The 24,445-nt window shown below is 41.3% G+C and overlaps 1 protein-coding gene across 5 annotated transcripts in view; it reads left to right on the top strand.

Annotated features, from left to right (window-relative positions):
* The window catches only part of LOC117431353 (C-Jun-amino-terminal kinase-interacting protein 3), a 217,073-nt gene that overhangs the window by 113,242 nt on the left and 79,386 nt on the right, over positions 1–24,445 (top strand). For all 5 annotated transcript variants that reach the window (XM_058996000.1, XM_058996001.1, XM_034052192.3 and 2 more), the window contains 4 exons: positions 6,398–6,455; positions 14,541–14,689; positions 17,167–17,223; positions 19,662–19,832. In XM_058996000.1, coding sequence (XP_058851983.1) covers positions 6,398–6,455; positions 14,541–14,689; positions 17,167–17,223; positions 19,662–19,832 — 435 coding nt within the window. The remainder of the gene's footprint in view (positions 1–6,397; positions 6,456–14,540; positions 14,690–17,166; positions 17,224–19,661; positions 19,833–24,445) is intronic.

The following is a 24,445-nucleotide window of genomic DNA, read 5'->3' as shown; positions in this document are numbered from 1 at the left end:
CGTATAAAATGGGAAAACCCAATGGGGGGCACGACGGATGAAATTGAAATGGTGGAAATGACAAATGACTGCTTCCTAACGCAATTTGTCAAGGCACCGACTAGAGGGGAGGCATGCCTTGATTTAGTCTTTTCAAATAATGAAGACAGAATAACTAAAACAGAGGTCAGAGAGCCATTGGCAAACTCAGACCACAACATGGTCTCATTTGAAATGTTTTTTAAAACCCCAAAAGTAATGACTAAAGCTAAGGTTTACAATTTTAGAAAAGCAAACTATGAAGGTATGAAACGGAGACTAACAGAAGTAGATTGGAGTAAAATAGAGAAAACATCCACAGAAAAAGGATGGCTGTAGTATGTAGTTCTAGAGGCACAAAACTATTACATCCCAAAAGTAGACAAATCTAAATCTAAAACAAAATGGCCAAAATGGTTTAATAGATCAATTAAAAAAAATATTCAGCGAAAAAAGGCACTTTACAGAGCATTTAAAAGGGACCAGAAACAAAGTACACAGAAAGAGTACTTGGAACTGCAAACACAAGTCAAAAAGGAAGTTAGAAAGGCCAAGAGAGAGATAGAAATCAATATTTCTAAGGGGGCTAAAACCAATTCCAAAATATTTTTCCAATATTATAACAGCAAGAGAACATTCAAAGAGGAGGTTAAATGTCTAAGAGACACAAATGGCAAAATCATAGATGAAGAAAAAAAAATAGCAAATATATTAAATGATTACTTTTCACAGGTTTTTACAAAGGAGGACACAGACAACATGCCCGACATGTCGACCTGTTCCTATCCAATTTTAAATAACTTTATCATAACAGAGGCAGAAGTGTTAAAGGGACTAGGAGCTCTTAAAATAAACAAATCCCCTGGGCCAGATGAGATCCTCCCAATAGTACTCAAAGAAATGAAAGAAGTTATTTACAAACCGCTAACCAAGATCATGCAACAGTCTCTTGACACAGGGGTTGTACCGACAGACAGGAAAATAGCAAACGTAATACAAATCCACAAAAAGGGAGACAAAACCGAACCAGGTAACTACAGACTAGTAAGCCTGACTTCTATTATATGTAAACTTATGGAAACTATAGTAAGATCCAAAATGGAAAATTACCTATATGGTAACAATATCCAGGGAGACAGTCAGCATGGTTTTCGGAAAGGGAGATCGTGTCTAACTAACCTACTTGACTTTTTTGAGGATGCAACATTGAAAATGGATAACTGCAAAGCATACGACATGGTTTATTTAGATTTCCAGAAAGCTTTTGACAAAGTCCCGCACAAAAGATTAATTCTCAAACTGAACGCAGTAGGGATTCAAGGAAATGCATGCACATGGATTAGGGAGTGGTTAACAGGTAGAAAACAGAAAGTACTGATTAGAGGAGAAACCTCAAAATGGAGTGAGGTAACCAGTGGTGTACCACAGGGATCAGTATTAGGTCCTCTGCTATTCCTAATCTACATTAATGATTTAGATTCTGGTATAGTAAGCAAACTCGTTAAATTTGCAGACGACACAAAAATAGGAGGAGTGGCAAACACTGTTGCAGCAGCAAAGGTCATTCAAAATGATCTAAACAGCATTCAGAATTGGGCAGACACATGGCACATGAAATTTAATTGAGAAAAATGTAAAGTATTGCATGCAGGCAATAAAAATGTGCATTATAAATATCATATGGGAGATACTGAAATTGAAGAAGGGAACTATGAAAAAGACCTAGGAGTTTATGTTGACTCAGAAATGTCTTCATCTAGACAATGTGGGGAAGCTATAAAAAAGGCTAACAAGATGCTCGGATATATTGTGAGAAGTGTTGCATTTAAATCAAGGGAAGTAATGTTAAAACTCTACAATGCATTAGTAAGACCTCATCTAGAATATTGTGTTCAGTTCTGGTCACCTCGTTACAAAAAGGATATTGCTGCTCTAGAAAGAGTGCAAAGAAGAGCAACCAGAATTATCCCAGGTTTAAAAGGCATGTCGTATGCAGACAGGCTAAAAGAATTGAATCTATTCAGTCTTGAACAAAGAAGACTACGCGGCAATCTGATTCAAGCATTCAAAATCCTAAAAGGTATAGACAATGTCAACCCGGGGGACTTCTTTGACCTGAAAAAAGAAACAAGGACCAGGGGTCACAAATGGAGATTAGATAAAGGGGCATTCAGAACAGAAAATAGGAGGCACTTTTTCACACAGAGAATTGTGAGGGTCTGGAACCAACTCTCCAGTAATGTTGTTGAAGCTGACACCCTGGGATCCTTCAAGAAGCTGCTTGATGAGATTCTGGGATCAATAAGCTACTAACAACCAAACGAGCAAGATGGGCTGAATGGCCTCCTCTCGTCTGTAAACTTTCTTATGTTCTTATGTTCTTAAAGTAGAACACTTCCGATTATAAAAAAAGAAATACTTGAGTTTTTAACAACTGAAAAGAACATGCCTGCATTCGTATCAGATGTTCCTTTAACATTGTAATAATAATAAAAAAATACTATATCTTAACAGAAGTCATTTCTATCTGAACTATGGTTGTTCATTACTGTTAACATTGTATGTCCAAAGCAAAGCATTTGAATTAATCTCACAAATCCTGACTAATTTAACTACCGTACTAAATTCAGCTTCTTTTTAGATAATATTGCCACATCATCCAAACACAACATGCTTTGAAACAAAAGCTAAATTGGTAGAGTTAGTAGATTTAAAAAAAAAAAAAAAAAACCTATTGCCTTATTTTTTAAAGGAAGAAAATGTGAATACAATAGGCCTTCTTCTGATTTGGCTTGTTCAATGCGAATGTAGAAGCCTAAAGTGCGTATCCTAGCAACGCACTAATCTACCGTACTAGCACTAAAAGAAGTGCACTGTCACACACTCAAGGTTTTAATGCAAACCGGCAACAGGAGACATCAAACTGGGTTCTAATTTGATGCATCGATTCACCAATATGTAAAGAAGCTTGGGAAATTTAAGGACAGATGATCAATAATCGATACATCGATTAATTGTTGCACCCCTAATATATATATACAGGCTAACTTCATTATAACGAACCCCCCTGGGACCTGGAGAAATTTTCGTTATATCAGGTTGTTCACTATAATAGGGTTTGGCAATTTGCTGTATCAGAATAATGAAGAGATTCCCAAATTGAATTGAACATCTTTATACAGCATACAGTAAAGGCGCTCCACATGGAGTGCAGGATGTGCCCTATAGTCTGGACGTCGTGAGTTTGAGACCAGGCTATTCATCAGCCGACCGAGCATGGGAGCTCCCAGGGGGCGGCGCACAATTGGCCACGCGTCGCCCGGGGGGAGGGAGGGTTAGGTCGGCCAGGGTGTCCTCGGCTCACCACGCACCAGCGACCCCTGTAGTCTGGCCGGGTGCCTGCGGGCTTGCCTGTAAGCTGCCCGAGAGCTGCGTTGTCCTCCGACGCTGTAGCTCTTGGGTGGCTGCATGGTGAGTCCGCAGTGTGAAAAAAAGCGGTCGGCTGACGGCACACGCTTCGGAGGACAGCGTGTGTTTGTCTTCGCCCTCCCGAGTCAGCGCAGGGGTGGTAGCGGTGAGCTGAGCCTAAAAAATAATTGGCCATTTCAAACTGGGGAGAAAATAATAAAAAATAATTGGCAGACTAAATTTAAAAAATAAATAAATAAATAAATAAATAAAAGAAAACAGTAAAGAAATGAAAAAAATAAAAAGTACACTTACATGCTGAATACAGTAATTACATGTCCTTTTTCTTGAAAAACATATCCAGCGTAGATTGCTTCATATTTTTCGTGCTTTTCTCAATGCACGCTGTTTCAATCTTGTTAACCAAAAAGATCCTCAGTTCCTGGTAATGACTGTGTGAAGTTACGCACAGTTGCGATTGCCTTTCTGAACTCGTCCAATCAAGGGATGACTGGTTCTGTGCCTTCCTTGTCCTCGTCACCAGAAATCCCCGACTCAGTGTCACCGATTTAATAATGTCCTCATCGCTCATAGTTTCTTGTGTAGAGGCTTGGTTTTCTTCAAGTGCAATTTCCTCTAATTTCTCTAAAATTCCCAGTGTATCGCATTCCTCTCGAACAGACGGCATCTCCTTTTCTTGACCAGCATTTTCTGCACACCATCCAGCATGTTTAAAGCAGTTCACAAAACACATTTCTAGCACCTGATCCCATGCCTTGCATATGTAGTGCATAGCTTGTAGAATGTCCACCTGGATTCTTCTTTTTTACAGCTGTCCATGCACTCTATCATCTCTCTTCGTAGAAACTTTCTGTACCAGGATTTGAAGCACTGAATAATCCCCTGGTCCATGGGCTGCAGTACACTTGTTGCATTAGGGGGGAGAAAGTGCATTGTAACTACTTTCAGGTGCTTGACTTTAGGATACACAGGGACATTGTCTATGAAAGCCTCACTTTCTGGTGTTGAGATTGTATTTTTTTGTCGAACGATCTGATCCATTCGGACCAGATTTCTCTGTTAATCCAGGCTTTTTTGTTGTGCCTGTACATTACTGGCAGTGTCTTTACATTTTTAAAACTCCTGGGATTCGCTGCTTTACCAATGACAAGAGGAGGAAGGCGATCAGTTCCATCCATGCTTCCTCCAAGTAGAACAGTAATACACTGTTTGCTTTGTTTAGTGCCAGCACAGTCATCGGCAGCTTTGGACAGAGTTTTATTGGGCAAGAGCTGATAAAAAAAAGTCAAATTTCATCAACATTATAAATGTCTCTTGGAGTGTAGTTCTGGATAAGAGATGGAAAAAACATCCGTCAGCCATGTGCTTGTCAGCCCTGTGTCAACTCCAACAATTTCATCGACGACTGTCTGAACTTTAAATCATGTCTCTGCTTAAAGCGATCTACCCAGCTTACTTAAAGGATGTGTTGCAGTAAGAATACCTCTGTTAAGAAAGGGGAACAAGACTAAAAGGCTAAAATATGCACAAGAACACAGAAATTGGACTATGGAACAATGGTCAAGGTGCTTTGGACTGTTGATGGATGGACAACGACACCTGTGCCTTCTGCCAGTTCTGTTGTCAATTCAACGCTTGTCTTCTTTCTATTCCTTAAGGATATTATCTTTATATGGTTTGTGAAGTACTTTATAATGTTCTGTGTTCTGAAAAAAAGGACACCATTTGCAAGATGCTACTGTAAAAATGATTTTTAGTGAATTTTTATAGGAAGAGAGTCAACTACAGCCAAAAAGCGCCTGGTCCTGGGGGAGCATCCCACTGAAAAATGCTTGGTCCTGAAAGGGTTAAATATATAATCAGAGCCACAATAAATGTCTTGTTTAAATGTAAAGCAAAGTGTAAAATTATTGAGATGCTTGTGTTGGAATATTGTTTCAAAATTGTATAATGCGACAAAAATGTATTAAAAGGGTTAATGCGTGGCCGAAGGTTTTTCACTGATAATTTACCCTTTCTCAGTCAAAATAGCAAGTTTCTCGGTATCTAAAAAGCTTAGAGGGAACACTGGTTGCACAGATACTTTCTGCATTTCACACAGTAATTTTTGTCTTATTTTCATTGCTTGAAGTGTAAAAGTTGCATCTTGCACGTTGTTTTGCCAATGCCAGCTGCTCCAGGCAGAGATGCACCGGTTCCTTCTGCCTGGACATTGTGGATAAGAGCCATTGCTGCAGGAGCGCGAGGCATTCTTGATGTGTCACTAGTGTCTTGAACATTCTGCATCAATACAGCTTGCCAGCCTTCCACATTGTATTTATATCAGTCAGAAGGACAAAAGCATTGCATGCCGACACATCTGCTATATTGTAGTAGCTGAACAGTGGCCAGCGAGCAGTCAGACGTTGAACAGGTATTGGTTGCTTTGAGTTTATCCAGGTTGTCAACTTCCCCTTTGGTGAAAGCATTTTATTTTCTTCATGCATACACAGCTACATAGATAAATATGTTTGTATGCAAGATCAGTTCTAAAAAAAATTATTTGTCTGTGACCCGAAACTAGGAGAAGTCATACAATATTATAGATGGGGGGAAAAGTTTACGGTCAACAAGTGTCGGATCAAATAGACCCAAATCATAAGAGGAGGGTTAAGCTAAAGTAGTACCAGATATCATGCTTTAAAATAATAAAAGTTGCTGTAGCATGTATTTCTTTCAAAGCTGCACATTCGAGACTAGTGCATAGCAGATAGGAGTTATAGAAAATAATTTGTTAGCTACAATTACTGGAATAGTGTAAGGTTACAAAGTGAATATGAAAGCCATGTCTATTCTGTTTCCGTTGTTTGGAACAGTCCCAATGCCTGCCTGTTTCCAGTTGTGATGAATGAAGCAGGCCTATGTGTTTTCTGCGTCCTCTTTGCTCACGCTGTGTGTGTTTGTGTCTCAGGGTGAAGGCAGAAGCTCTGGGTGCTCTGCAGGAGTCCAAAGACGAAGGCGTGGAAGATGTAAGTGGAAAACATTCCATGAAGAACTCAGTCAGCCTTCCTGTCTGGGTGCTGTCTGTCTGTACCGTAATCTTCAAAATATAACACGCTCCCAGTGCATTGCTTGCATAACTGGGTAGTTTCATTTAACACTTCTTGTATGACGCACACCACTTGAATAATCTACACCCCCCTGTAAAACACAAAATACTCTCCTCTGGTATGCTAAAAGCAGAGCGGTAAAGCAAAAAATAATACTTGGTAGGACCAATCCTACATTAAACATATAAATGACATTTTAGAACATTAATAGTTTTTTAAGCAGTTTGCACAAACAGCAAAATGCATTAATAAATAGAGCACCAGATATTATCAAAGGCAACTAGTCGACCTATTCAACTATTCTAACCTCAACTATTTTAATTAGTAGTCATTCTGCCCATATTGTATAATATATATTTATCAATTAATGAGCTAAATAAAGGCTTCACTGCAACATTAACTTTTGTAACAGCTGCAAGAAAAGCAAGTTTGTATTAATGTAGGTTGTGATCAGGGGTGAAATTCTGTCGGTACTCACCGGTACTCTGTACCGGGTCTTATTTTAATGCCAGTACTGGGTACCGGGACATATTTCATCTGCTTTTCATCCAACGCACTTGCATTCTATCCAATCTTACAGTTATTTATTTTACACAGTCCACTAGCGTTCTGTTAGAAAACAGTCTTGTCACAGAAGCTGAACAGTCATTAAAGGGTCATTCCACGCCAGCTCAACCAGAAAACGGGCATTTTGTTGCCCGAGCGTCTCAGATTTTGCTAGAAAAATTCTCTTGGGGGTTTTCGGGCCAGTTGAGTTAAGAAATGCTAATCATTTTTTTATATATAAAAATACCAGGAGCACCTAACTCACTTTTGGCAAGTTGCCAGACAAGGAGTAAGTGACAAGTTTTATTTGAAATTCAGCCCAACCCTTTACCCTGTAGGGGATGCAGGTCCTAAAATATTAGTATTGCTATAAGAACCTTAGGGACTCTTCCAAATTCTTTGAAACATTTTTGGTTTCAAGTCCCCCCTACTTGTCATTAACCCCCTCTGAAATTTGAATGTTTGATATTTCTACCAAATTTCTACCAAATGGATAATGTTGATGAGATCTACAAGAATCAAACATTTTGGTATCTGCAGATTTTGGATTTTTGAAGTTGCATTTGTCATGCATTTGAGCATTGCTTATGGCCACTTTGCTGAGGCTCACGTACCACATGGTCCAGCGTAATGCAGCGTGGTTGCCATGTGGTTTTGAACAGTGTCCTGGCAACTGGCACATCCTGAAGAAATAGGACTTGGCCTATTGTGGCAAGGTAGAAGTTCTCTGCCACTGAAGACTTAAACTCCAAAGACTTTCAGGTGTGCCTGCCCAGGAGGCTTAATTGACTGATTGGCCAGCATGAGAATGCAGCAAATGGCTTTCTCATGAATGGCTGGCCAATCAGTCAGTTATCCCCCTAGGTAGGCACCACACCTGATCCAAGACGCTGCCCAAGGATTTCATTTGGACAATTCTCAGGCAACACTCCATCCGTTTGTGTTCTACTTCCGTCGGGGCGGTGAACTCAAGCACATGTGTTGCAGTGATGACTAATGAAGTGCAACACTCCACATCGACACTGTATGCATTTCAGAAGGAGGTCATTCCTTTGATCAAGAGGGAGGTCCCTGACTTGAAACATATACATTACTTCAGTGACGGAGCTGCTAGGCAGTACAAGAATCACAAAAACTTCGCCAAACTTAGCTTTCATCAGCAAGACTTCTGTATCACCGCAGAATGGCATTACTTTTTGCCACATCTCACGGAAAAAGTCTGTGTGATCGTGTGGGAGGTAGTATTAAGGCAAGAGCAGCACGAGCTAGTCTTCAAGGCAACATCATTCTTACCCCTTACCAGCTGTATGAATATGCGAAAGGACATGTAACCTGTGTGCAGGTCATGTTCGTCTCTCAAGAACAGGTTGAAGAGAACCATCCTTTCCTTAATGCCAGGTATGGTGACACCCTAGCCATCACCGGCTCCAGGGAAGCACACCACTTTGTACCCCAGGCAAAGTAAAGGTCTCATTTACCAGTCAAAGTACGGAATTCCGTGTGGTGACAGTGTTGAAAGGCGCAGTTGTCCAGGAGGGTTCAGCTCAGCTGCATCTACAAGTTGGTGACTGGGTGAAGGTGCTGTAGGACAATAGAAGTGTTCCCTGGAGAAGTTGAGAACGTCTCTGATGATAGAGCACAAGTGAAGGTTATGCATCCTGCCGGACCGAACACCTTCAAGTGGCCCTGATTTGATGATTTCTGAACTTCGTGATGTGTGGTTTCTATAGCAGTTGTTAACCAACCACATTCTGCATGCAACTTTTAAAATGTTTAAGATCCTTTCATTTTTGCGTAGTTATATACTTGTCATAAGAACTGAGATTTTTAGTTTGATTCCAGTAGGAGTAGATGTGAAATTCTAGTGACGCCGGAAGTTGTTAACCCCTCAAGTTCCTTCAGTTTACCATTGTAATCTATTTTTTGTGTTTTCTATCAGTTTGTAGTATTTAAAACACAACTAATTGGAGGTTTTGGTAGTTTCAAATGTGTCACTGTAACAAAGAAATCTAAGTTCCACACGCAAGTTCATAACCTTGCTTATGGCCTTACCAAAGTGGCCATAAGCAATGCTCAAATGCATAACAAATGCAACTTCAAAAATCTGCCAAAAATCCAAAATCCACGGATACCAAAATGTTTTGCTTGATTCTTGTAGATCTCATCAACATCTATCCAAAAATATCTTTTGGGTGATTTTTTGTAGCCTCCCCACGTTATTTTGGCCTACACTTGGTAGAAATACTAAAAATTCAAATTTCAGAGGGGTTAATAACCAGCAGGGGGGCTTGAAACCAAAAGTGTTTCACAGAATTTGGAAGAGTGGTCCCTAAGGTTCTTACAGCAATACTAACATTTTAGGACCCGCATCCCCTGTGGGGTAAAGGGTTGGGCTGAAGTTCAAATAAAACTCATCACTTACCCCTCGTCTGACAACTTGTCAAAAGTGAGTTAGGTGCTCCTGGTATTCTTTTCTTGCAAGCCCTATTCATTACAAGTCGAACGAGGTGCTACACATGATGGTAGCGTCTAAGTTGAGCCCAGGGTGATTTTTCTGGTTACTTTAGGTTGACCTTTGCCAGGTCACAGCTCGAAGGGGAAATTAAAAAAAGATTAGCATTTCTGAACTCAGCGGGCCCAAAAACACCCAGGTGAATTTTTCTAGCAAAATCTGAGACGGTCGGGCAACGGCTCTAGTTGAGTTGGTGTGTGTGTCCCTGGCTCTCTCACTGTCTCTCTTCTATCTTCTGTGTGTGTGTGTGTTTCTGTCTGGCTCTCTCACTGACTCTTTCCTATCGTCTGTGTGTTTGTGTGTGTGTCCCTGGCTCTCTCGGACCCCAGATTTCACTGCCATACAGAAGAATGGGCAGGATCGCACTGTCAAACAGTTTTGTCCACACTTCTATTGATAGATTTTATTCTTTATTTCATAAAATGCTCTGCGTGCTTTTTTTCTGAGGTTTTTTATTGCCAGATTTAGACGCCCTGATGAGCTGATTATTAGCTCCAGGTAGTTGTATTTTGTTGTGTGTTCTATCACATTTTTATTAATGAACTGGAATTTATTTCTCTGCAGGCTTTTTTCTGGAAAATCATTATTTTAGTTTTTTCAGGGTTAATTTCTAGGGCCCAGGTTTTACAGTATTGCTCCAGTGTTGTGAGTTTCTGCTGGAGGCCCTGTTGCTGTGGGTGACAGTAGCACCAGATCATCAGCATATAGGAGGCACTTGATCTGTGTGTCGTCTATGACAAGTCCAGGGCCAGGGGACTGATCCAGATCTGTGGCCAGCTGGTTTATATATAAATTAAACAGTGTTAGGCTGAGACTGCAGCCCTGTCTCACTCCTCTGCCCTGTGTGAAGGAATCTGTCCTCATGCTGCTGATTTTCACACTGCATTGGTTGCTTGTGTACATTGATTTAATGATGTCATATAATTTTCCTCCAATTCCACTTTTGAGTAATTTCAGGAAGAGTCCTGGATGCCAAATGGAATCAAAGGCTCACTTAAAATCGACAAAACATGCAAATATGTTCTCTTTCTTTTTGTGGTGTACGTGTTTGGTGATCAGGGTGTGTATGTGGTCTGTAGTGCGGTGATGGGGGAGGAACCCCACCTGACTTTTGCTCAGAATCTTGTGTTCCTGTATGAACATCAGGAGTCGGCTCTTTAAGGTGCTACAGAACAACTTCCCCAGGGTGCTGCTTACACAGATCCCTCTGGAATTGTTGGGGTCTGGTTTGTCTGGTTTGTTTCCTTTTTTGTGTATTGGAGTTATAAGGCCTATGTTCCAATTTTGAGGGAAATATCCGGACTGTAGCACTAAGTTGAATAATTTTACCAGGGCGGTTTGGATTGCAAGGTTACTGTATTTCAGCATTTCATTAAGGACCACAGGATTTTTTCAATTTGGAGGAGTCTAGAGGGGATTGGCTATGTTTTATAACTGTTTCTAGGGTGTTTAATTCTTCTGTAATTCCTCTTTGTTCAGGTGTTAGTTCTGTCTGTGGGATTGGTTGATATAAATTTTGGAAATGGTTTTTCCAGAAGTTGCCGTTTTGTATTCCTAATTCCCTATCATTTTTGTTGGAGTGTAACTTTTTCCAGGTTGTCCAGGATTTGTTAGTGTCTATCTCTTGTAATTTCCTGGCCTGAAATGCATATTCTTTCTTTAGGAGGTTGGATTTAAATTACTTGAAAGTGTTTTAAATGCAGTTCATTGTTTTCTGGTTTGATAGAGGTCATAGTTTTTTCCTCATCTCTTTACATTCTATATCAAACCATTTGTCTGTGGAGCTGTGTTTTTTTTTTTTTTTTTTTTTTTAGCTTTTCTTGATTTTTTTAAGTTTCAGATTAGATATGTGTGCCAATTTGGTAAATGTCTCATTTATGTCAGATACTGTCTCATTTACTCCACCAGAGTGTTGGTTATAGTATTTTGTTTGAAAATGATTTCTCATTTTTGTAATTACCCAGTGGTTGTTGATGGTTCTTCTAAGTCTGTAATTGTATAATCCACCACACTGCTTCACAATATGTAAATTTACCAAGTGAGTCTCCTTTAGTTCTCCCATTGACAATGTACAGGCCTAGGCTCCATTTTTATTTATAACCCTGTGTAACAGGGGAGACCTGGACTGGCCGTCTGACGTATGCACGATGCTGCAGGAAGAGGGCGGCAGTCCCCTGGAATCCGCCTGTCAGTCATGGCAATGACACAGAGAGGTGGGAAAGAGGGTGTGTGGGCTTTCCCTCTCTCCGAGTGGCTGGGGGGCGGGTTCATGGGGATTGCTCGGCCCATAAACGGATACTTTGTTGTTCCCTCGGGTCTGCCCTTTTTAGATGAATGAGCCAGCGGAGGTGCTACGGACGGAGCGGGGCTGGAAGAGAGCCGCCAAATAATTACAAATAAAATACAAAGAAAAGAATATTGTGTAGTGGGGAAATGAATGGGCAGACCCCAGGGTTTGTATAGGAAAGTGAGGGAACACTGGTGAGTGTAGGGCGGAGTCCCGGGCCATGCGGGTAGCGACGGTTGGGGAATCAGCTGCAAAGTGCAGCACCTTTATTTTGTGTAACAGTGTTTATTTTTGTTTTTCTTTGTGCCTTCTGTTTTTGTCTATTATTTAATGCACCTGCGTTTGCGCTAAATACCTTTACCATCGTTGGTAGGAACGGTATCACAGTGCCACCTTGTGGCTGTAAATAAATCGTGCACCCGAGTGGTGTCTAGAAACCCAGTTTTCTGTCTCCTGAGTCAGTGATTTTCCCCCACCCTTCCACACGTGGTGTCAGAGTGGGATTCACTGGCATTGCCCATAAAAAGCAGTGCACCCACAGAAGGAGACAGAAAACTGGGTTATAATAATAGACAAAAACAGAAGGCACAAAGAAAAACAAAAATAAACACTGTTATCCAAAATCTACAAAATAAAGGTGCTGCACTTTGCAGCTGATTCCCCAACCGTCGCTACCCGCACGGCCCGGGACTCCGTCCTACACTCACCAGTGTTCCCTCACTTTCCTATACAAACCCTGGGGTCTGCCCATTCATTTCCCCACTGCACAAGATTCTTTTCTTTGTATTTTACTTGTAATTATTTGGCGGCTCTCTTCCAGCCCCGCTCCGTCCATAGCGCCTCCGCTGGCTCATTCATCTAAAAAGGGCAGACCCGAGGGAACAACAAAGTATCCGTTTATGGGCCGAGCAATCCCCATGAGCCCGCCCCCCAGCCACTCGGAGAGAGGGAAAGCACACACACCCTCTTTCCCACCTCTCTGTGTCATTGCCATGACTGACAGGCGGATTCCAGGGGACTGCCGCCCTCTTTCTGCAGCATCGTGCATACGTCAGACGGCCAGTCCAGGTCTCCCCTGTTACACCCTGTCAAAGCTGTTTCTCTCTGTGGAGTCTGTGTTCTGATACAGAGAGGATGTGAAGAGGTGTTGATTTCCATCATTTTTAATGAAGTCTGTTTATTTTCCAGTTCTTGCATTTAAATCACCGCTTATTGTATTTTTACCTTTTACTTTGAAAATGTGCAATTTCAGATATTAGGTTTTGAAAACAGTTTTTATCAAAGTAAGGGGATTCAGCTGGTGGTGTCTGTATAGCACACAGGTAAAGGTCAGATTTGGATTGGAGGATATTTCCATTTATTTTTAACCATAGGTGTGAAACCCCTCTTTTTACTTCCTCCTGAGTCTCTCCTCTGCACTAGATCGCCGTTCCTCCTGAGTCTCTCCTCTGTACCAGATCACCGTTCCTCCTGAGTCTCTCCTCTGTACCAGATCACCGTTCCTCCTGAGTCTCTCCTCTGTACCAGATCACCGTTCCTCCCGAGTCTCTCCTCTGTACCAGATCACTGTTCCTCCTGAGTCTCTGCCCCTTCTGACACAGGCATTTTTTTGAGAAGGAAGTGAAAATTCTTTATATCCTATAGGACAATGAGCAGACACTTCTGTTAACCATGTTTCATGTAAAATTAAAATATCAACATCCTTTAAACTATTTACAAAATCAGGGTTTCTACTCTTTAAACCAAAAGCTGAACTCTGTAGGCCCTGTATGTTCCAACTACTAATTTTGAAGGATTTCATTTTTCTATTTATTACTCTCAAGTGTGTAAGTTGAAGAATTTACCGATTTCTTTTTATGTATTTATATTATTATTTATTTGTTTCAGAAATCTTACTGTTAGGATTTCTTACCCCTATGATATGATTCATATTGTCATCATGTTCATTAGTTCTGATTTCGTCTATCATCATTTTGGAGCAGATTGCTCCCGCAGGTCTCTCCTCTCTCTCTCTCTTGCTCTCGCTCTCGCTCTCGCTCTCTCTGTCAATTCAATTTCAAGTGCTTTATTGGCATGACTGATTTTTTTACAAGTATTGCCAAAGCAATGATGGGTAAATTCCATCTTTACAATGAACATTTAAAACATATGTAAATAAAACAAAAACAACACAGTACTTCAAACACAACAACAATAATAATGATAATAATGATATATAAATAAATGTTATAGAATACATGTATGTGTGTATGTATTCTATAACATTTATTTATTCATTTATTTATCTTTTCCTCCGTGTGAGGAGCCTCAGTGTCACTCCCTGTCCCTCAGGCTGTGGCAGGCGCTTGTGTACTGGGCTGCCACTTCTATACAGCTTGCCTGCTGTCCGAGGAGGATGGGGAGTTTTTCTGGGTCTGGCAAATCTGAGAAATCTGTGCAGAGATTTTGTATTTTTGGGAAGAAGGCTTCCCTTATATTCTTATATTTAGTGCACTGCAGTAAAAAGTGTATCTCTGTCTCTCTCTCTCTCTCTCTCTGTTCCTCACTCTCTCTCTCACTCTCTTTCTCTCACTGTGTCTCTCTCTCTCTCTCTTCCTCGCTCTCTATCTCCCTCCCTCTCTCTCACTCTCTTTCTCTCACTGTCTCTCTCTCTCTGCAGTACTCTTCCCCGCTACAGGATGACGTGCCCATGACCCAGCGGCGGCGCTTCACTCGGATAGAGATGGCTCGCGTGCTCATGGAGAGGAACCAGTACAAGGAGAGGCTGATGGAGCTGCAGGAGGCTGTGCGATGGACTGAGATGATCAGGTGAGCAGACAGAAGGGGGGCAGCTTAGTGTAGCTTACTACAGTTACTACATGTTCATCAATTCGAAACATCAGGAACGTTATATCCAGTCATTTAACAAAAGTGCAGATTTGGGGAAGTTAAAAGTAATTTTAAAAAGTAATCCATTACAGTTACAAGTTACTTGGAAATAGGACTCCCACTACATAGCATTTTGATCCATTCTTGGTTTTGCTATGAGTTTGTTACCTGTACACTGTGGCTAGTAAAAAGATCTGGCTCCTCTTTTAAACCATGTGGCTGGGCTTCACTGACCAGCAATTGATCAGTTAAGACCCAGCCCCATTCTGCACATGGATTTGGCACACATCACTACGTGTCCTAGCTTTATCTCCTTAAATACTTAAAGGGTACCTGTAGTGATAGTGCATATAGAATCATTTCAATAGAAAACATGTGGCTGAAAACTTTTAGACACAATTTAAGCACCTGCTCGGACAGTTTACGATATAAATGCATTAAAACAACGTTAAATGTGTCAATTATTTTTATGCAAAACCTCCATACCATGCACATTTAAAGTCAAATCACTCTAGATTTTTACTTCAAGGTGCCTAGTCTACTTGGAACAAAGTACAGTGTACTGTAACTGGTTGAGACACATGTAGTATTATTATTATTATTATTATTATTATTATTATTATTATTATTATTATTATTATTATTATTATTATTATTAATAATATTATTAATATTATTATTATTATTATTATCAGTAGAAGCTGTTTATAGCCCTATACATTATATTAGAACTCCTGGAGTTTACAGCCTTTTGTAGACTACCTAGTAAGAAGGTTTATTATCCTGAAACTAAGAGAAAGGGAGAGGTACCATCCTGAAAGAGAAAGGAAACACACAAATAGGCAGTTTCAACCTACAAATACAGTAATTGTAATCGGTAAGAAATTACAAAAAACACTTGTTTCAGTACAACATATACTAACGAGCAGAGTTAGGATATGTTGTAGAGTGAGAACAGAGAAAACAGCATGGAGCCACTACACACATAGGAGAAAACGGCATGGAGCCACTACACACATAGGAGAAAACGGCATGGAGCCACTACACACATAGGAGAAAACGGCATGGAGCCACTACACACATAGGAGAAAACGGCATGGAGCCACTACACACATAGGAGAAAACGGCATGGAGCCACTACACACATAGGAGAAAACAGCATGGAGCCACTACACACATAGGAGAAAACAGCATGGAGCCACTACACACATACGAGAAAACGGCATGGAGCCACTACACACATAGGAGAAAACGGCATGGAGCCACTACACACATACGAGAAAACAGCATGGAGCCACTACACACATACGAGAAAACGGCATGGAGCCACTACACACATACGAGAAAACAGTGACAAACTGAAGTGTAACAATTTCCAAACTGGAAAACAATAGTAAAGAGAAAGCAGAATACTCTTTTTTCTATAATTCATACAAGTGTTCTACTTTTTCAAGCTTTTGTAAATGGCTACAACTGATACAAAATACAGTACATCAAAGTGTGCAATAAAAAGCCTGTAATACTAGTATCTCGGGCTTCTGGTGACGCCAGGTTTCCATGCAGGTCAATTTACACGTGAAATGGCGATGTGCGTGCACGTTTGGGAGAATTACTTGTGTAAATCAGGCTTGTGGTCGAAAAAAACAAAGATGAACTGCGTTAATATTTAACACAACAGTAAATCCAACACAACTTAAAAGAAAGGAGAGAATCTCTGACAGCACGAGCCTCCTCAGATCACTGCTGTCCAATTGAAACTGGTGGCAGAGGTAACCACAGTTGTCAAGTCCGCTTATAATAAGGGCTTGCATCACACTGTTACATACGTAATCTCTCTGGTTCGCTGTTTGCTTACTGCATCGGAAATCAGGATTAGATTAAAGGAAGCTCTCAGTTTCTGTGTCGTCTTCTCAGGTTATCTGTTTGCACTTCCTGGGTCTTCTGGGTCATGTTTACTGACTGAAAGCATGTCAGTCAAGAGGGGAAGCAGCTGGTTGGTTAATAACAGGAAAGAAGCCATTGAAGTGGTAATTAAAAGCATGGCTTGCAAACAGAGAACAGTTTCCTATACCGTGGGTTTGAGAACTACACATTTGAGGGTTAGAGTTACATAACGAATGGAAGTACACAACCTGTAAAAGTAATGGAAATTGTTTAGTTACCATCACTTTAAAAATACTTGACAAATTATATAGTTGTTCTAGACACTGAAAGAATGTTATAATTAGTACAACTAAAAGAAACTAAAATGAACTGACATACAACCAGAACTATTTCTCAGTTTTTTCAATGTCAACACATTTGTTAAGTAATTCTGTTATGTTTCTTTTAGTATTGCTACATTTTGTACCATAACTGTGAGTGAAATGTTTGTGGGCCCGTGACATGTAACTGGAAGCCTCTGTGTCTTTTTCCAGGGCCTCTCGTGAAAACCCCCAAATGCAAGAGAAGAAAAAGTCTACCATCTGGCAGTTGTAAGTATTGCGGTCTAGCCTGTATGGTGAGCGCGAATGGGTGTGGATAGAAACCTTGGTGAGTGTGTTTTGATTGATGGCCTGGTTTTTGAGGGTGTTCTGTTTAAGTTTTAAGTCAGTTTGTAACACTTAAAGTACACAGTGCTAACAAATAATTCCCTTCAATCTTACCAAATATGTATTGCCATCATTTCGTAGGCCTCAGATGTTCCTATATAAAAAACAAGCATAGCAAAGGTGAATTAGATTTGCTAATGTTCAACTTCCTGAAGTCACAAAGGAATTAAGAAAATATTGAAAACATGTCAGTCATAGGAAAGCAATGATTGCTACTCAAATGCAAAACAAATATGTCTGGCTTCTGGGGAAATAAATGGAAAAAGCTTACAGTGTTCTGGGACCAGTTACTGTTTGAAAAAAAAAAAGTATTGTTTTCCTACAAGGACTCAAACTCCCAGAAGCAGCTCCCATGTGTCGTGTGCGTGAATTAACCCTGTATGGTGTAAGTGGTGGATACTATACTCAAAATTACCCTTACCTTTTTGTGATGTTTGCAATCAGTATTTCTTAAGGCAGTTACTCAACACTGTTTTTATATGTCAGTGAGTTTAGGATCTACTCTTCAATTCTTGTTGCCTGCCATTGTTAACATGGGCTAGATCAGCCAAAGTGGCTTTATAGATGTCTGAGCCATACGTTTTCTTGTCAATACACTGCTGATACAAGATGGTGCTACTGTAGCTCTCACTAATACAGATACACTGGCTAAGTTGGTGTACATTACATAGGTATATAGCAGACAAGTAAAAATAAACAGCTCCTGAACTCAAAGCACCTTACTGCTCTACCAGACTAGAAGTAAACAGCTCCTGAACTCAAAGCACCTTACTGCTCTACCAGACTAGAAGTAAACAGCTCCTGAACTCAAAGCACCTTACTGCTCTACCAGACTAGAAGTAAGCAGCTCCTGAACTCAAAGCACCTTACTGCTCTACCAGACTAGAAGTAAGCAGCTCCTGAACTCAAAGCACCTTACTGCTCTACCAGACTAGAAATAAGCAGCTCCTGAACTCAAAGCACCTTACTGCTCTACCAGACAACTAGATATAAACAGCTACTTAACTCTGCTCTGACAAACTTGCACACAATAAAATTACCTGAAATTAATAACTCAAACATTTCATGTAAGTTCTTGTTAGTAGTCTTAAGCTGTTTTTTTATTTTTTATTTAATATAACATTGTAATTGGGAGTTTTCCCTTATGAAAAATTGCAAATGACAATTTGGAGTAAATAGCTTTGGGTCCAAAATATGTGGAAATGCAATAAGAACCAGTGTGAACGATTGCAAACGCCATACAAATGCAAGGAGACAGGATGTCAAGCTATTTACTGTTTCTCTTTATTACACAGGTTGGTTAACCTTGATACAGTAGACCCCCGTTAATCCGTGCAGATTGGGACCAATTTGAGCCCGAATTAGTGAAAAACACGGATTAGCCGAAGTTGAGTTTACTGTTTGAGAAATCCCTGCGCTATTAATTGAAAACTCGAAAAATGCAATAATACAAATAAAATATAATGTCCCAACAGTGGTCAAAATATATCCTGTACATAATCAGCATTGTTCAGAGGCAGAGAGAGCTGGTTTAAAAAAGTCACTGATCTTGCGCTGAGTCTTTAATTGTCGTAACTGCTCTTCATATTCAGACTGCCAGGCTAAAATAATCTTAAATCTGCTTTCTGATCGCTTGTCACTGCTTTCAGTAACTACAATACAGTACTGTCCATTGGCTTGCACTATACTGCACTCCATTGAATTGAATTAAATTAGATGATGACTGTCAGCACTAATAAAGTGTGAGAATACCCGCTTCCGCTTAGATCAGATGATTTCTGCACAAATACATTTTGATAATGTACTGTAGTAAAATGCATGGATTATTGAAACACAAATTATTGAAACAGATTAACGGGAGTCTACTGTACCAGTTTACCCAGGAATAATAGCCATTCACTATGCTCTGTGCTTTACTATATATTTACTATGTTTTACTATACTTTTCTACGCATTAACTACAGCCAATTTGTATGTTTTAAATGCATTTATTCATAAAGTTTGAAGTAATTATAGGTAACAAAATATGTCCATAAATCTTACATATTTTGCACTCCCATTAGTTACATCTCAAAGGTGCAGTTTTGAGAGTTTGTTACAGCATGTATGTATTTTCATTTCATTACTTTAAGTTGAAGAAAGTTCTCAGTTTCTATGCCTTATTTTCACGATTTGAGGCCTTTATAACGAATGGAAGTGCACAACAAGCATCATTTATGGAATTATTTTGTTAGCTACCCTTTAGATGAATAATAAGCAAGACTTTAAAATCCACTGTCCCTCTCTCCCTCCCTCCCTCCCTCTCTCCCTCCCTCTTGCAGTTTCGCCCGTCTCTTCAGCTCTTCCTCCAGCCCGCCCCCTGCCAAGCGGCCCTACACTGCGGTCAACATCCACTACAAGTCCCCCACGCCAGCTGGATTCCCCCAGCGCCACAACCACACCATATGCCAGATCTCCACCACGGGCCGCACGCACCAGTTTTTCCCGGAGGAGTGAGTACTCAGGCACAGGACCGCACTGCTCCCCAAACCAGCCCCTGCACGCAGCCTGCTGTCTGTCCTTCCATTCACCACCTTTAACTTACTTTTGGTTTTAATGACTGTATCGTTTCAAAAGGAGGTTACTTGCAACATGTCTTCAGCGCAGTCCAGTAGTAAGCACAAAGCTAGCATTTTGAGGATTTTCATTTTTTATTTTTGGTGATTTACTGTAAAAAGGAGGGGATTTTGTGATATAGCTTCAAAAGATATTTAAAGTATATAAAGAGCTAACAAAATAATCCCAGTAAATCTTATAAAATATGCATTATCATCACTTCATAAATCTGTATGAAATTATTGTATGAAAAAGGCGCAGTTAGTGGACCGCATGCGATATATTCACAATTGACCATTGAGACACCAGGAACCAATTACGCACGTGAAGCTTGATAACATGCAAACTCAAGATATACAGCAAAATTGCTATGCATATTCTTTAAGCATTCAATTTAAATATCATACGTAATTCATATTGTTTCAGTGCGTAAAACACCCAGTACGCAGCTTATCTGAAGCTACAAATGATACATTACGACGCAATAGATCATCGTGAATCGTTGTACCCCTTTGAGTTAGTAAACCAGCTCAATAATGATCTAAGCAAGACAGAATGATATAAACAGGGTATTAAACAGGTAAGAAATTAAACAGCTGAGGATGTTGATAGATTTATGTCCTAGGAACTGAAGACAACCCAACGGAGCTCATGTCACTCAAACCCCAAACCTGAACATCCGGAGGTCAGTCGGCAGAGGGCCCTCCTGTTTCCCTTGTTTGATCGCTGTTTAATGTAGTTTCTGTTGTTCTCTCCCCAGCATCAGTCAACATACCCAGCAGGGAGGCTCTGAGGCAGCCATGGCAGGTCTGGCTTGGGCGTGGAAGCTCAGGGCAATAACCAGGGCTAGGGAGGGAGAGGAGGGGAGAGCTGATGGCAGGGCAGAGAGGGTCTGGCTTGGGAGGGGAAGCCCTTAGTGCAATAACCAGGGCTAATCCTTAATAGTCCTTAATTGGACTATCGCGACCTGCATATTGTAATACATGTCTTGTGATATCAGTGTGTCGTTAAACCCCTAATTGTAATTTCATTGGTAGGTACAGTACAGCGCATTAGACAGTAATGGCACACAGTTTGTTGTAAACTAGACTATGTTCCCTTTCAAGTAGGGAATATTAACCATTACAAAACGGGTGTTTCCCTTTAAGCCTGAAATTTTATACCAAAGACTTCTCGTCAGAGCAGTGTGACGCAGCTGCTGCTCTGCCCCCGATGACACAGGTGCCATTTTCCTTTTCAGCTGATCCTGAATACATGTAAATTATATTGTTTATTATTTCGATATTGTTATAATATATTCATTTTGTGTTTCTTTCTCTCTCTCTTAGCTGTCAGCACACTTTTACAAAGGCTTGTTTACAAGCAGGCTGCTTCCAGTCCTGTGTCTGTACTGACTAGAAGGTTAGCCAGTGGTTGTGTTATGAAGGGCGCTCCACTGTTAATACACTATTAACGGTAACTGCGACACTGTCGTTCCCGATCCTGGTGCCAGTATCTGGACTGAGTGCAGAACCAAGTACCCAGAGTACTGGTACCAAGTGACTCTGACTACTGTATACACTGTCTGTATACTGTGCGCTCTGACACTGTATGTTATGCATATTGACACTGCTGGATGTACTGACACTGTCTATATTGTACACCGCTGTCTATTGTGCACTATCACTATATTCTAAGTACACAGACACTAATGTGCACAGACACTCATGTATGTGTGTATGTTGTGCGCACTGACACTATATTGTGTGTACTGACACTGCTCTGTGCATTGACACTGTATTGCGCGCTGACACTATAGTCTAGGTCCATTGACACTGACCATATTGTGCACAGACACTAATTGTTGTGTGCGCCGATACTCTGTCTATTGCGTACTGACTCTGTTTTATACAATAACACTGTATACTGTGTGCACTGACACTGTCTGTTTTGTCTACACTGACACTGTTTGTCGTGCGCACTGACACTGCCTACTGTGTGTTCTGGCATTGTCTACTGTGTGCACTACTGTGTGCACTACTACATAGCACAGAGTGTTTCTGCCATGCCTGGGTTTCATGCATGTGTTTGTTGCAAGGCCAAGTTGCCTCTAGAGGACTGGCATGTTAAGTGCAGCACAGTGGCACCCCACACCCGCTTTTCGCAGAGGCAGGTGTACTTTCAATCACCCTGTGCCTAGGCAACAGGAGCAGGTTGTGCCTCAGGTGATGCAGCACCACAGACCCCTGGGTGCTCAACACTGTGCAAACTGGTTACTCACTCCAGTTCCAACACGGCCCTCTTCCCTTCCAGGGCGTGACAATAACAAGGTGGCTCAGGATGTAGCAGCTTTGCTGCGAAAGCGGTCCATTTGCATAGTAGACCCCTCCGACTATTCCAGGTATGTTCTGGTGCCAAAAAGGGATGGCAGCCTCAGACCTATTCTCGATCTCAGACAGGTAAACCTGTATCTGAGTCGCAAGATGCTGACTTCGCAACAGCTGTTGCAGCCCATCAGGCCAGGCGACTGGTTCACCCCAACCTGCCGAGTCTACGGCTCTGGGTCTGGCCCCTGAACTGCATTTGAGCCGCTTGGGGTTATCGAACAGGGTGATTGACACCCTGCAAAACGCCAGGGCAGCCTCTACCCGTTCCCATTATGGGTACAGGTGGGGCATGTTTCAGGCGTGGTGCTTGTCTCGTGGGTTTGAACCCATGACATGCCCCATGGCAGTTATACTGCAATTTTTACAGGTCCTTTTTGATGATGGGAAATCCCTATTTACTTTAAAGGTCTGTTTGGCAGCCATCTTGATGTGCCATGTAAAAATAGAGTTCATTTCCTGGTGGGGCAGTTTTTGAAAGGCACCCAGCGGTGAAGGATATAGTTCCTCGTTGGAGGTTCAATGTAGTGCTTAATGTACTGATGAAACCTTCGTTTCATCATGCACTCAGCTGAGCTCAAATTTTCATCTTTCTAGGCGGCTTTCTTGCTTGCAATCACTAAGCGGGTGAGTGAAATGCAAGCATTTTCAGTATCGAAAGCCTGTCTAATTTTTTCAGAGGCCAGAACAAAGGTTCCTTCCTTCATACTAACCTGGCTTTTTTGCCGAAAACCATCTCGGCTTTTCATGTTAACCAGATGGTGGAATTTCCATCCCCCTCCTTTCCAATCAGCGTCTGCCTAAGTGGTTGACAGGCACAGTTAAGACTGCTTATGAACTGGCCAATCTGCCTCCTCCAGAGAAGCTCACTGGCCATTCCACCAGGGGTCAGGTGACTTCATGGGCTTTGTTCCAGGGTGCATCTGTCCAGGACATATGTAATGCAGCAGTGTGGGCTTCCCCCCATACTTTTACTAGGTTCTACCACCTGAATGTTGTAGATCCACATAACCCTGGTTTCGGCACTGTGACGACGGCTTCCCAGTCCACCCTCACAACAGAACATTAGGTGAATTTTCATCTTATGTCTCGTCCAGCTATGGCTGGATGCTGATTACTAGCACAAGGCGGTTTTGGCTCAGCTTTGTAGCTCAATGAGGTACTACCATGTCCTTGCAACAGCTTGGGTATACTCACCCTTTTGTAATGGTTAATATTCCCTACTTGAAATGGAACCAGAAGGTCATCGGTTCAAATCCCACCTCACACTGACTGACTCAGTGTGTGACCCTGAGCAAGTCACTTAACCTCCTTGTGCTCCATCCTGCGGATGATATGTTAAATCAATGTCCTATTGTAAGTGACTCTGCATATAATGCACAGTTCATAGCCTCATTATGTAAAGTGCTTTGTGATGGTGGTCCACTGTGAAAGGCGCTATATGGGGCGGAGCAGCAGCCATGTCACACTGCTCTGATGAGGGAAACACCCATTTGTAATGGTTAATAATCCTATTTCAGGGAACCAGGGTTATGATAATAACCTAAAGTTCTGTAGTTCTCAGTACTGTAGTGGGGTGTTATGGCAGAGGGTCTAGTTGGAAACAGGAGAGAGGGTGGGAGAGGTTTCTAATTGAGGGGAATTTGATCAGTTTAAGTTGGGTTTTAATCAGCAGGGGTCTTGGGGGCCAATTGTGCACTGCCCCCTGGGAACTGCTGTCCACAGTCGACTGGAATAGCCTGGACTCAAACCGGCGACCTCCAGGCTATAGGGCGCATCCTGCACTCCACGCGGAGCGCCTTTACCGGATGCGCCACTCGGGAGTCCCTTACTGGAATAGTTTTGTTAGCACCGTGTGCTTTAAGTGAAGTGAAGCTCTCAATTCAGCCCCAAGGAGCCAACGTCACAAAGCCAGCACATGTCGTGTCTGCTTGAGGCCCAGGACTGAATGGCAGGGGAGGCTCAGGACAGGACTGGCATGTGCTTTTTATTTCATTTTTTTTAACAAAGAAATAAATTGAAATAATAATACATTTGGACAAATAAAAATGTTAACTTGCTCCAAGTTATTATCATTTTTCTCTGAATCTGTCTTTACCTGGCTTTGAACTGCTTTCAGCTTGTCTCGTGAATCCTGTGCATCCCAC

The sequence above is a fragment of the Acipenser ruthenus genome, chromosome 22 (assembly GCF_902713425.1).
Source record: "Acipenser ruthenus chromosome 22, fAciRut3.2 maternal haplotype, whole genome shotgun sequence".
NCBI lineage: Eukaryota > Metazoa > Chordata > Actinopteri > Acipenseriformes > Acipenseridae > Acipenser > Acipenser ruthenus.
The sequence above is the reverse complement of the archived record's forward strand: the minus strand, read 5'-3'. Positions and strand labels throughout refer to the sequence as shown.